At 39.3% G+C, this 13,579-nt stretch overlaps 1 protein-coding gene across 5 annotated transcripts in view; it reads left to right on the forward strand.

Moving 5' to 3' along the window:
- The window catches only part of Nell2 (neural EGFL like 2), a 340,654-nt gene that overhangs the window by 149,645 nt on the left and 177,430 nt on the right, over positions 1–13,579 (forward strand). For all 5 annotated transcript variants that reach the window (XM_042677765.1, XM_042677763.1, XM_042677762.1 and 2 more), the window contains exons 11-12: positions 620–711; positions 6,993–7,095. In XM_042677765.1, coding sequence (XP_042533699.1) covers positions 620–711; positions 6,993–7,095 — 195 coding nt within the window. The remainder of the gene's footprint in view (positions 1–619; positions 712–6,992; positions 7,096–13,579) is intronic.

Consider the following 13,579-nt stretch of genomic DNA (forward strand, 5'->3'; position numbering starts at 1 on the left):
ATGTTTTGTGTATGTGGTCCTGAGGAATGGAACCCAGGGCTTCATGCATGCTAGGCAAGCACACTACCACTAAGCCACCTTCTCAGCCCTTAAGACTATTTTAAATGGACATTCCCAATTCACATATGGATAAAGTAATATTGAACTATAAGAATTTCAAGCTTACAAGTACATGCTGAAATTAAAATAGTTTCTGCTTAATTTTAAGTTCTCTAATGGTATAGAAAACGGCGTTTGTCTAATATTGTGCTTCTAGTATTAAATACCTACTCATTATGTTGTAGGTAGACATAGCTATCAGACAAGTCATTGTCTGCCAGTGAGGGTTTTTTTTTACTCTTTTTTCAGTCTTATCCTGTCTTTTAATGCAATGCAACACGGAACACCTCACTCTTCCTCTTCCACCCCATTTCAATCTAAACTTAACTTGCAAGAAGCGAATTTAAGTTTGCATTCCTATGCACCTTAGCAACATGTTAAATTCGCGTTTGAAGTTAGGGAGCACTTTGAGGAAGGCGTAGGACCTGATGAAATATATGTGATAAAATGATACAACAGCTTCTTAGTTGTTTTTCCTAATAAAATATCAATACGTGTTGTTTTTCTTCTTTCTCCAAAGCCACATGCCAATTTCAAGGACGAACTTACTTTGAAGGAGAACGAAATACAGTCTATTCCTCTTCTGGAGTGTGTGTGTTGTATGAGTGCAAGGTAAGAAAACTAGTTGTGAGTCTTTTGGAATTGTCTCTTTTGGAAGTGTTTCTTTTAAGAGCTCACCGTTACAATTCCCCCTTCAAATCCTAAGGCAAGAAAAAAAATGCAAAATCCCAATTATAATTTTTTTATTGTGAAAATACCGTACAAGGGGGTTACAGTTACATGGGCAAGGTAATGAGTACATTTCTTATCAAGCATTGTTGCCTCCTCCTTTGTTTCCCCTTCCCATTCCTTCCCTTCCCCCCCACCCCCCACCGCCAAAGTTGTGAAGTTCATTTTTCCACATAACGTCTTGTACATCTCATTGTTGCAATGGGTCCACCTGTATCCCTATTTAAACCATTTGTTTTTTCCCTTCCCCTCCCCAAATTACACCAACATCAAATACAGTGAAAACAAGGGTTATACTGTGGGGGAGGGATATACAAAGCAACAAAGAAATATCTTATAAATATGTTAGAAACAATCACAAGAAAGAAAAACTATTTGAATCCTTATCTTGGGGTTCATTTCGCCTAATATCAACTTATCTGATCGTTTCTGCTTGTCTCAGACAAATATTCGTTATTACAAATAAGGGAAACCATGGGACCTATGTTTCTTTGGGCCTGGCTTACTTCACTTAATAGAATTTTTTCCAAGTCTTTCCATTTCCTAACAAATGGGGCAATGTCATTCTTTCTGATGGAGGCAGAAAATTCCATTGTGTATATATACCACATTTTTTGATGTGTTCATTTACTGAGGGGCCTCTGGGTTGGTTCCATATCTTAGCTATGGTAAATAATGCTGCAATAAACATAGTTGTGCTGGTAGCTTTATTTAGTATGGCCTTGTTTGTGATCATTTGGGTAAATGCCAAAAAGTGGGATTGCTGGGTCATAGGGGAGCTCTATGTGGAGTCTTTTGAGGAACCTCCATACTGCTTTCCAAAGTGGTTGAACAAGTTTACACTCCCACCAACAATGCAGTAAGGTTCCCTTCTGTCCACATCCCCTCCAGCATCTGTTGTTATTAGAGTTCTTGATTTTAGCCATTCTAACTGGGGTGAGGTGGTATCTCAATGTTGTTTTGATTTGCATTTCCTTTATGGCTAGGGAGGTTGAGCATTTCTTCATGTGTCTATTGGCCATCCTTCTTTCCTCTTCAGAGAAGTTTCTCTTTAAGTCGTTAGCCCACTTATTTATTGGGCAGTTGTTTCTTTGAGGATTTGTTGTTGGGGGGCTTAATTTTTTGAGTTCAAGGTATATTTTAGATATGAGACCCTTGTCTGTTGTATGGCTAGTGAAGACCTTCTCCCAATCCGTGGGCTTTCTATTGATCTTGCTAGCTATGTCCTTTGCCATGCAGAAGCTCTGCAATTTCATGCAGTCCCATTTGTCCAACCTTTCTTTGATTTGCTGTGTTTCTGGGTCTCTTTTAAGAAAGTTTCAGCCTGTGCCAACGAGACCTATGGTTTCTCCTATTCCATCCTGTAATGTTTTCAGAGTGTCTGCTTTGACTCCGAGGTCTTTGATCCATTTGGAGTTGATTCTGGTACAGGGTGATATAGAAGGATTTAGCTTTAGTTTTCTACAAGTGATTAACCAATTTTGCCAGCACTATTTACTGAAGAGGCTGTCTTTCTTCCATTCTATTGTTTTAGCTCCCTTATCGAAGATTAGATGGCTGTAGGTCTGTGGGTTCATTTCTGGGTTTTCAATTCTATTCCATTGGTCCTGAGGTCTGTTCTTGTGCCAGTACCAAACTATTTTGATTACTATGGATTTGTAGTAGAGTTTAAGGTTTGGTGTCGATATTCCTCCAGCACTGTTCTTTCTGTTAACCCAATTATAATTAACTGTAAAAAATATCTTATCTTTTCAAACCTCTAAGATAATAGTTATAAATAACTTTACAATAAGTTCAAATTAAAGTTTGCCCAAATTGCCTTCTATTTTCCAAAGCTAGTTGGTTACCTGTCAGTTCTATTATGAGAAAAATGTTGGAGAAGTTGCACTATGTTTGTCTCTTATAATTTTGACCCTGATGATAAATATAACTCAGTTTGATTAAAAACCAAACATAAGCTACCTAATAGCGGTTAACTTTTGTATGAAGATGAAATTGATATTGACTTTTTTAACCACCTTTCCAGAGTACTTTAAATGAATGAAGGAATATTTTAACTATTTACTTTCCACGGTCTCTTGCAGTATGTATTCCTTCTCTTAGTGTTACTGGGGATTGAACTCAGGGCACTGTGTTTACTATTTAGTCACTAGAACCACATCTCTAGCCCTTTTTTGTATTGACTCTTTTTTTAAGTGTTCTCATTTTATAGCCAGGTTGGCCTGGCTATGATCCTCCTACCTGTGCCTTCCTGTATTTCTAGGGATTATAGGCTTAAGTTAGATGTACAATAGAATCTCACAAACTTGTTTATGCCTGGGCTGGCGTGAAACCGCCATCCCTTAACTTCCACCTTCCAGGTAGCTAGGATGATAGGCCTATGCCACCACACCGAGCTGGTAGTATTTCTTAGGAACTCGTCTGCTCCATACCCTACGGCTTACAAAAGTTAAGTATGTTTACAGTGTTACTCATATTGATTGGTAATTGTGTGTGTGTGTGTGTGTGTGTGTGTGTGTGTGTGTGTGTGTAAAATGCAGTACTGGGCCTTGAACTCAGGGCCTGGGTGCTATTGCTTAGCTTTTTCCACTCAGTGTTGGCATTCTACCACTTGAGCCACACCCCTATCTTTGGGTTGGTGGTTAATTGGAGATGAGTCCCACAGACTTTTCTGCCTGGCTGGATTCGAACTGTAATCTTTAGATTTCAGACTCCTGAGTAAATATCTTACAGATATGAGTCACTGGCTTCATATTAGTCTTTTATAAAGCATAATACTGTGTTTTTTGACCCTACTGTTGTATGTCATATTCTATTGGAAGGAAATGATCTACATAGAAAGTATCCAATATGTTATATCTCTGATTTTTCTTTTTCTTCTTGTTCTTTTTTCTTCCTTTCTTTTTCTTTTTTCTTCCTTTCTTTTCCTTCTTTCTTTCTTTCTCTGCCTTTCTTTTCCTTCCTTCCTTCCTTTTTTCCTTCTTCGTTTCTTCCTTTCTTTCTCCCAGGGCTTGAAAGCTGGGACTGGGTGCTGACTCTCAACTCCTTCTGCCAAAGGCTAGCTCCCTACCACTTGAGCCACAGCGCCACTTCTGGCTTTTTCTGTGATTACTTGGAGATAAGAGTCACAGACTTTCCTGGCCAGGCTGGCTTTGAGCTGCAATCCTCAGATCTCAGTCTTCTGAGTAGTTAGGGTTACAGGCGTGAGCCACTGGCACCTGTCCATACACCTTGTGTATGGATCAAGGGATGATTTGGGGATGCAGAGATTATATAAAAAATTAAGATAATTGGTTTACAATGAATGTGCTACCAGTAAACAATGAGCATTTATATAATTAGTAAGAGTTAGGGTACGGAAATTGTAAGAATTTTACTAGGATAAATTGAACCTGAAAGAAGATCCATTTTATGCATATCACTTTGGAAAAACATTAGGATATTAAGGAGAAAATGTTAAGAATCAGCACAGTGTCAGATTTCATTTTCTAGAGCATGAAAGCTCTAGAAATGGAAGCATATAAAGTGCTCATTACAACGTACTCAAGCTGCTCCCTTTGGTTTAAAATCTGCTTTCCTCTGATTTGTGTGCATGTGTGTGTGTGTGTGTTTAAAATCCGCTTTTCTCTTATCTTAAAGAGAACTCAGGCATAGGAAACTTATAATGAATTTAAAGGTGGCGTTTTTCTCTGCCTACATCTCTACACAAGAGCTGTTTCTAGTGGAGTGTAGATGGAAAAATCTGGAAGACTTTGCATGAGATCTAGTAAATCCAAAATGACAAAAAGGTGTCAGAGAAAGTTACTTCAAGGAAAGGGGGAAATGTATCAGCTGGTTTCTGATGGTAATCCCTCACTTTGAAATCTGAGCTCTAAATTTAAAAATATTGACGGCAGTTGAAGTCTGTCTACTTCAATGTGTGTGTGTGTGTGTGTGTGTGTGTGTGTGTTAGAAATTTACTAGGACAGTTGTTTATTTGATTTTAGCTGTTCTATAAAATGATTTGATACCAACTTAATTTAGTTAGAAGTTTCTAAATATAGGAACACCACAGGTGCTCGGTTAATATTAGAAGGAGTCTGCCTTTTATTTAAGCAAAAAGCACCCTGTCCTACTCTGTGTGTTCTGTGCTGCCTGATAGAAACGTGATACAAGCTACAAACACAAGTTTTGTCAGGCTATTTTTGAGATTTAACCCATGCACTTGCAGCATCCATCCTTGTTTCAATGTGAATCAATAGAGAAATAATCTGCGCACTATTTTTCATTCTCTGGCCACAGTCCATCTTTACAAGTTCGTGTTTTGTCAGAGTGTTGCGGAGCCACAGGAGGGCAAATGGCTGTTGATTGGGCAGCACAGTTCTGTCACCTCACAGAAACGTTTATAGTTTCTGCAAAATTCTCGCCATTGAGAATTTCTATTACTTCATTTCACTCCAGCCCAGTGCTTTTATTCTCAGGACTGTGGATTCTGCCCCTTGTTTTTCTTATTCTTCTTTCGTTGTGGTTCTATTTTATGTATTTATTTATCCTTAATTAGTTGTACAGAGGGGACTTGATTCCTCATGTCAGTTTATGAGGATGATGTATCTTGATCAATGTCACCTCTTCCCTCTTTCTCCCCCATCTCTCCCAACCCCACCCTTCCCCTCAATTTGCCTGGTTCTGTTTTCACATATGTACATGGAATATTATGATTGTATTTACACACCCTTAAAGCTCTTTCCATCCATCTGCCCCCACCTGTGTACCTCACTACCTTCTCAACAATACATGCTCCAGCTTCCTGGTATTCATTTTTATTAAATTGTAAATTAGCTGATCAAATGAGTTAAACCATTGCAATCCTCTTCTGTGTATACGTTTGTTAGTTAATACATTTGTACATATGTATACAGAATGTATTTATAAGGTAGATGTAACTTCTATATATGAGAGAAAATGTGCATGCTTTGTCTCTTTGTTAAGCTTTTCTTAAGTGATGTAAGCTGGTAGTGTAGAAGGTGGATGTTTGCCGTAGTCGACAGATAAGTGGTTGTTGTCTTGGTTTCTCTTCAGGAAGTATTTCACTTAATATGATTGCTAGAACGATCATTTTACATTGGTTTATTTAAGAAATGTTTAGCAGGGTGCCCGTGGCTCCTGCCTATAATCCTTGCTATTTGGAAGTTGAGAATGGAAGAGTACAGTTTAAGACCAATCTTGGCAGAAACATTTGTGAAACGTATTCTCAACCCTTAGATAGATACAATTGGCATTTGCCTGCCATCCTATTTTTGACAAGAAGCTTAAATAGGTGGATTGATGTCCAGCTGGGTGAATGGGCAGGATGCTGTACCCTGTCTCAAAATAACCAGCACAAAAAACAAAAAGACTGGAAACGTAACTCAACTCTAAAACACCCACCTAGTGAGCACATGGCCCAGAGTTTAAAACAACTACCCTCCAAAAGAGAGAGAGAGGGAAAACAACCATCTTTTAAGTATCAAAATATGCTCTAATGAAATCCTGAAATCCTGTCTTCATTTTCCTTACAAAATTATGTGTGAGACTCTTTACAGCAGAATTTTATAAGAAAATTTCGATACTACCATGTGAAAAAGCTCAATTTTTATTTGCTATTTTTTTCCCAAGTTGAGTTACTGATTTAATTAAAGTTCTGTCATTGCTACAGTTGATATTCAATTTGCAAACATGCTGTAAAACTAACAGAAATTTGGTTAGGCCTCAGTGGTTCACACCCCAATCCTAGCTACTCAGGAAGCTGAGATCTGAGGGTCACGGTTTGAAGCCAGCTTGGGCAGAAAAGTAAATCAGACCTATCTCCAATTAACTAACAACAAGCCAGAAGTAGAGGTGTGGCTCAAGTAGTATGGTACCAGGTTTGAAAAAAATAGCTAAGGGATAGCATGCAGGTCTTCAGTTCAAGCACCCAGTACTGACACAAAGCAGCAAGATCCGAAAAAATCTAACACAAATTTTTCAGGCAAGTTGTAGATGTGGTTGTATGTTATCATGCTCAACCTCTCCGCACTGCTTGTGTTATCTTTAAGGCCATGTAGAATTTAATATCACTAGTGGAGTGAGTGAGCTCACTGGCATAATCACTTCTTGATTAAGTCCTAATGATGAAATTCCTGGCCTGTCTTTCTGTTGTCTAACAGGACCAGACTATGAAGCTGGTAGAAAGCTCAGGCTGTCCAGCTCTAGACTGCCCAGAGTCTCATCAGATCACATTGTCTCACAGTTGCTGCAAAGTTTGTAAAGGTAAGAGGTTTGTTTTTGTTTTTGATAAACTATAATTACTTATGTGCAAGAATATAAGGATGGAACCGGTGGTTACTATGTTAAATGCAATAGTACGAGTGGAGAGCCGGGTCCTGGTGGCTCACACCTTGGTCCTAGCTACTGAGGTAGCTGAGATCTGAGGACTGCAGTTTGAAGCAAACCTGGGCAGGAAAAAAGCCTTGAGAACAAAAGCTCAGGAACAGTGCTTAGGCTCATGTCCAGCCAAAAAAAGAAAGACAAATTCTACATGAAATTTGTTTAGTGTGAAAGCTAAACAAATTGATGTTGAAGAAGCAAAGGATAGGATTGTGGTTACTGGAGCCCAGGAAAGGCAGAGAGAGGCTGGGTAAGGGATGTGTGTGGATAGGAGAAATGACTTCTAATGTTTTGTAGTATGGTGGAAAAACTATGGTGGCTGACAGTTAAATATTTCAAAAGGCCAGGTGCTGGTAATTCATGCCTGTAATCCTAGCCACTCAAGGATGCTGAGATCTGAGAATCACAGTTTAAATCCAGCTTTGGCAAAAAAAAAGTCTGTGAGGCTCAATCTCCAGCTAACCCATCAAAGAGTTCAGAAATGGAAGTGTGGCTCAAGTGGTAGAGCATCAGTCTTGAGCACAAACACCAAGTGAAGGTGCAAGGCCCTGAGTTCAAGCCCCTTACTTTTCTTAATTTTTAGGCTATGTGTATGATGCATTTTGATCTGTGTCATCCCTTCCAGCGAGAGATTTGAGGTCCCCAGGTCTTTTTGCTTTTGTTCCTTTTTTCCTGGGCAGCCTGGACTGCCATACTCCTATTTATGCTTCCTGTCTCTCAGGGACATCGTTTGTGCCATGTTGTTGGCCTTGTGTAACTAGCTGTCCCTACTAAACTAGTGCTACCACACTCAGCTTTATTGGAGTTGCTTGAGCTAGCCTCTAATAGGACCCTCCCAATTTCAGGCTTCCTAGTTGCTAGAATTACAGGTGTGAACCACAAGGCTTGGTCTTACATTTCTACTGTGCTACCAGGTGATGCTGATAACAGGGGATAGCAAGACCATGTTTTGAGTAATCTATTGCTAAAAAAGAGATGCCAGTGGCTCACACCTCTAATCCTACCTACTCTGGAGGCTGAGATCTGAGGATCTCAGTTTGAAACCAGCCTGGGTAGTAAAGTCCTTGAGGATTTTATCTCCAATTAGCTAGCAAAAAATCCAGGAGTGAAGTTGTGGCTCAAGTGGTAGTAAAGTGCTAGTTTTGAGTAAAAAAGCTCAGGGACAGTATATAGGCCTTGAGTTCAAGCCTCAGGCCTGGCACTAAAACAACAACTAAAAATAAACTCACATAAAACTCAATAACTTCATACAACCATTTTAGTATAGAGATCAATATGGTGGGTCAAAAATTCAGACTGGGCTTAGCCGAGTAATTCTTCTTGTCCTTGTCCTATTAATGGGAGACACTCTCGACTGCTAGTCGGAAGCTGGGAGGGGCTGGGAAGTTTACAATGTCTCAGCCTAGGCTAGGCATTGTGGTCAGGATAGCTAGAAAGATGGGGATAACCAGGATTCTCACTTCTCTCCATACTCTCAGAACTTTTCCATCAGCACATGAATGAGATATTGTGTGTGTGTGTGTGTGTGTGTGTGTGTGTGTGTGTGTGTGTGTGTCCTGGATTTTGAACTCAGGGCTCAGGTGCCATTCCTGAGCTTTTTCTGCTCTACCGCACTTCTGCTTTTTTTTTTTTTTTTTTTTGGTAATTAATTGGAGATAAGGGACTCACTGACCTTTCTGCCCAGGCTGGCTTTGCCCCATGTCCCTCAGATTTCAGCCTTCTGAAATTACAGGTGTGAGCCATTGGTGCCTGGAAGTTAGACTTCTTAAATGATGATTTGGCACTTTAAAACATGAAAGTCTGGAATGGACATAACATAGCTTCATTTATACTCCATCCATCAAAGCCTCTCTGGACCTGACCAGATTCAAGGGATCATTGGAAGAGTTGGAAATGTTTGTGACTCTCTCTAATTCATTCTCAGTGTCCAGGGCCTGCTTATAGGTGAAGAGAGGGATGTCACAGAAGTGAGTTAAGGTGTGGTGGGAGAAGATTCAGGGTAAGAAGCAGAGGTGGGTCTTTCGGATGGCAGGAGGTACTACATCCATTTCCTTTTGAACAAATCCTAATGCACTGTAAAAAGGAAGAGGAAAAAAATGGAACAGGTACATAAAAATTGTATCATATATAAATTGTTTACAGTTGGAAGAATTAATGTGTTGCTTCCACCAATGGCTCACGACTGTAATCCTAGTTACTCAGGAAGCTGAGACCTGAGAGTTGTGGCTTGAAGCCAGCATGGACAGCAAAGTTCATGAGACCAAAAAACCTGAAGTGGAACAGTGGCTCAATTAGTAGAGCGCTAGTCTTGAACAGAAATGCTACATGATAGCTTAGGGACAGATCCTGAGTTCAAGCCCCAGGTGTGGCACACACACACACACACACACACACACACACACACACACACACGCGCACACACACACACACACACACACACACACACACACACACACACACACCCCAAAATAATGCATTTACATGGAATATTTAAAATTAGAGTGGCAAAACTATGACTTCTATCCATCCCCTCTACTGATAGGAGATGGGACCTTGGCATTTCTCTTTTTAAAACTCACATAACAAATTCCTTTTCTGGCTTCAAACCTCTGACTTAGATAATCCTCAACCTAAAACTAAAATGTTTTTGCATGTGTGTCAGTAGTGGGGCTTAAAGTGTGGGCTTGGGCACTGTTCCTGAGCTCTTCCGCTCAAGGTGAGTGCTTGCTCTACCATTTGAGCCCCAGCGCCACTTCAGGTTTTCTGGTGTTTAATTGGTGTTTAATCTGCCTAGGCTGGCTTTGAACTGTGATCCTCAGATCTCAACCTCCTGAGCACTACAGGCATGAGCCACTGGCTCCTGAGACTTTTTTTTTTAAGATAAATCTCACTAAATTGCCTAGGATGGCCTCAGAGTCAAAAGTCCTTCTGCTTCAGTCTCTCTAGCAGCTGGGATGTCAGGCATGTATAACTATACTTGGCCCTTCTTGAAATGGTCAGTGATTTATAAAAATCATCATTTGCACTTCTGGCTTGCAATATACAGGAAAAGTAAATGAATTCTCCTGACATGCTCTGATTTTCAATTTAAGAAAAAAAAGTCCAGTTCTCAGTGCTGAAACTATGAATCAACTCTTACACACATATTGGGACAAATTCATCTGTAATAAAATTGGGTCTCCAGTTTCTAGGCCTCCCTACCAAGTATTAAAGACACTGTACTTATACCCCAAAGGCACATTGTTCAGCAACAGTTCAGAAATAGCCCCTGAGGGTGCAGCACAAGATGAAAGTGCTGACCTTTCCACTAGAGGCATAGCCAGTGGTCAGAAAGCAAGCTATGTATGCACTGAAACCAGGCTCCAGATCGCTAGGCACCAAGTCACATCCCACTAAGACTGTTACCTAGGTGCCTGGAAGCTGGCTCTCTTCCAGGGTAGCTCATCCTAAGAAATGTAGCAGGCCAGATTTCTACATCTTTCATAGTTGCCAGCCCTTTCAAGGAATCTTATACCAAACTACATGCCAGACATGCACTGATCTAAGGAAGACACTTGACCCAGATGTAGACATAGCATATCTGGCTTTTGCTCTGCCTTGTGTCCCTCTCCTCTTCTCTTTGTAGGTGCCCACGTTCCCTGGCATCAAGGCTGTAAAGTCCTCTTCGCAGTAATTTATTAAATACTTCAGCACACCTCATAATGACAAGCAGGGTAGTTTATACATGTGGAACACTGACTTCCTGTACTGTAGCCCAGTTATTATCAGCATGACTTTTATCTGAAGAATTCATCACAATTACTAATAATACTTTTATACGGATTGTCAGTTCCATTTTTAAATTTTAGTTTGATGCCTAAAAATGACATGTCTGAAATAATGGAGTTATTTGATGGATTTAGATTTTTTTTTTTTTTTTAGTGTGGTCCTGGGGCTTGAACTCAGAGCCTGGGTGCTGTCCCTTAGCTTTTTTTTTTTTCCACTAAAGGCTAGTGCTCTACTGCTTGAGCCACAACTCCACTTCCAGCTTTTGGTGGTTAAGTGAAGATAAAGAGATATGTGGACTTTCCTATCCAGGCTGACTTTGAACCATGATCTTCAGGTCTCAGCCTCTTGAATGGCTAGGATTACAGGTGTGATCCACTGGTGCCAGACTTAGGTATTTATTAATATGCGTTGGAAAAAAATCCGTTGCTATTAGTGGTTTCCTCTCATATGTGTCTACACATAGGAACCACACTTTGGGAACTAGAAAACTCATTACCTTACAAACAACCCCTAAATATGCTACTATTTCTTTGAATGACAAGGAATAGAACGCAGGGGGCTTGTATTAGCTTAGTTAGAATGTATGGGCCCAATAAGGAAGGGGAAACCTTGCTTCACATACAGCTTGATTCATAGCTCAGATTCTGCTCTGTTGCTGCTCAGTTTTTCTTTTCTGAGCTGACTACCTTCAGGCTCAATGTATTTTTGGAGAGACCCTTGATGTTCTTATTCCCACAGTATTTATGATACTCAGGGAGGTTAAAAAAAAAAAGGTTAATACCCTCATAAGTTGAATACAAGTCCCAGAATTGAGTTTCAATGGTTTTCATTAGCCGGAACTGAAGATCTCATTGTGTGTAGGCCTATGGGACGCACTGATTTATGTGGCTTTATCCTGAGAGTAGTGGAGTCCATTTTCCTGTAAGCATCTGGGCTGACAGTAGCAGTGAGTGGTTCATCCAAAATATAACTCGGCTTTATTTGTTTCCCCACAAGCATAAACAATAGGTGCCTATAGGCAAAACCAATAAATATGCACCATAAAGTCATGGTCTTTTCAGGGTAGTGTGTTGTAAACTCAGGTTTAGCAACTCCAAAAGCCAAGAACATTATGAAGAGAAGAGTAGCTATGGAAACAATATTGTTAACCCATGTTTGTTTGTTTTTGGTTTAAAGCTGTCCCATGTAGATTAGAAACAACTCACTTAATGGAGCAAATTTTCTATTAGTAACAAAGCCATTTGACCTTAGCATCTTGAATCCAAGCAACAAGATGTCTAGTAAAGCTAATACACTTTTTTTTTTGCTAAAAAAATCAAAATAGCTCTCTGATATTGTTTATAGCAAATGCAATTTGATTGACTGAAAATTTAAGTTTCCAAGCCTCTGGGTTAATGATAAACCCAAATGTTTCTTAATTTGTACCTAAAAAGGTGGAAGTAGGAACACACTAGAACTTTCCATATGAAAAATCCTTGCAGCCATTAAGTACCAAAAAGTGGGAATAGGGGTGTAGCACAAGTTGTAGAATGCCAGTCTTGAGTGAAAAAGCTAAGGAGCAGTGTTCAAACCCCAGTTAAAAACATAAATAAGAAGAGTCAACAAAAGTGGACAGTTAAAATAAAATGTTGAGGAGTGTAAACTCTTCAAAAGAAAATAAAAAATTTGAGAGAAATGGTACCCGTACCATTAGTCATGCCCTAGAAGAGATGTTTGTAACACCACAGATAGAATTACATAGAAATTCAGTAGTGCTTTAGAACTTGAACTGGTCATTCTCTGCATACACTGAAAAATGGACCATTGAAAATGGACTTTCTTTTAATTTAAAATAAATATGAAGTAAATTTTGAAGCTTTCAAAGTTTAGCTTGGTGAAGGTGCTGAGCTATTGAGATAGATGGTAAAGTTGGTTTTCCCTGAAATTGTTTCCCGTCAAATATTATAATGAATTCAATGGTTGTAATTTAATTACTTAAAAAAGAAAGAAATCAAGTGACCCTTGGAGAAAGCTCTTTTGTTTTTCTAGTCTTGGGGCTTGACTTAGGGCCTGAGTTCTGTCCCTGAACTTTTCGTTCAACGCTAGTGCTCTACCACTTGAACCACAGCTTTAATTTTGGCTTTTTGCTAGTAGATGGAGACAAGAGTCTCATGGGTTTTTCTCCCATGGCTGTCTTTGAATCATGATCCTCAGATCTCAGCCTCTTGCATAGCTAGGATTAAAGGCATGAATCACTGTCACCCAGGGGGCAAGTATTTTTTTTTTTAATTTTTCTCAAAAATTCTACTTCTAAATATTCAGCCTTAATCCTGATAACTTAGGTTGTGAAAAATATCTTCAAGAGAAGTTTAATTTTCCAAGTGATTTAAATGTTTATTGAGTATATTTTTCATCTTTAAACACGTTTTATTTTACTTTTATGGAAGTCATCAATAGGTCTCATTTTTTGTCTCTTTTCAATGGCATTATTTCATTTTAAGAACATTGCCCTTCTTAAAGCTTATTAAATTATAACAATAGCATTTTATTGTCTATCATATTGCATTTCATGGGTTGATATGTTTCACTCAGGCACTGACCATTAAGAATGTGCATCTTC

This window comes from Dipodomys spectabilis, unplaced genomic scaffold (genome assembly GCF_019054845.1).
Source record: "Dipodomys spectabilis isolate Male_0828 unplaced genomic scaffold, ASM1905484v1 ptg000039l, whole genome shotgun sequence".
Lineage (NCBI taxonomy): Eukaryota > Metazoa > Chordata > Mammalia > Rodentia > Heteromyidae > Dipodomys > Dipodomys spectabilis.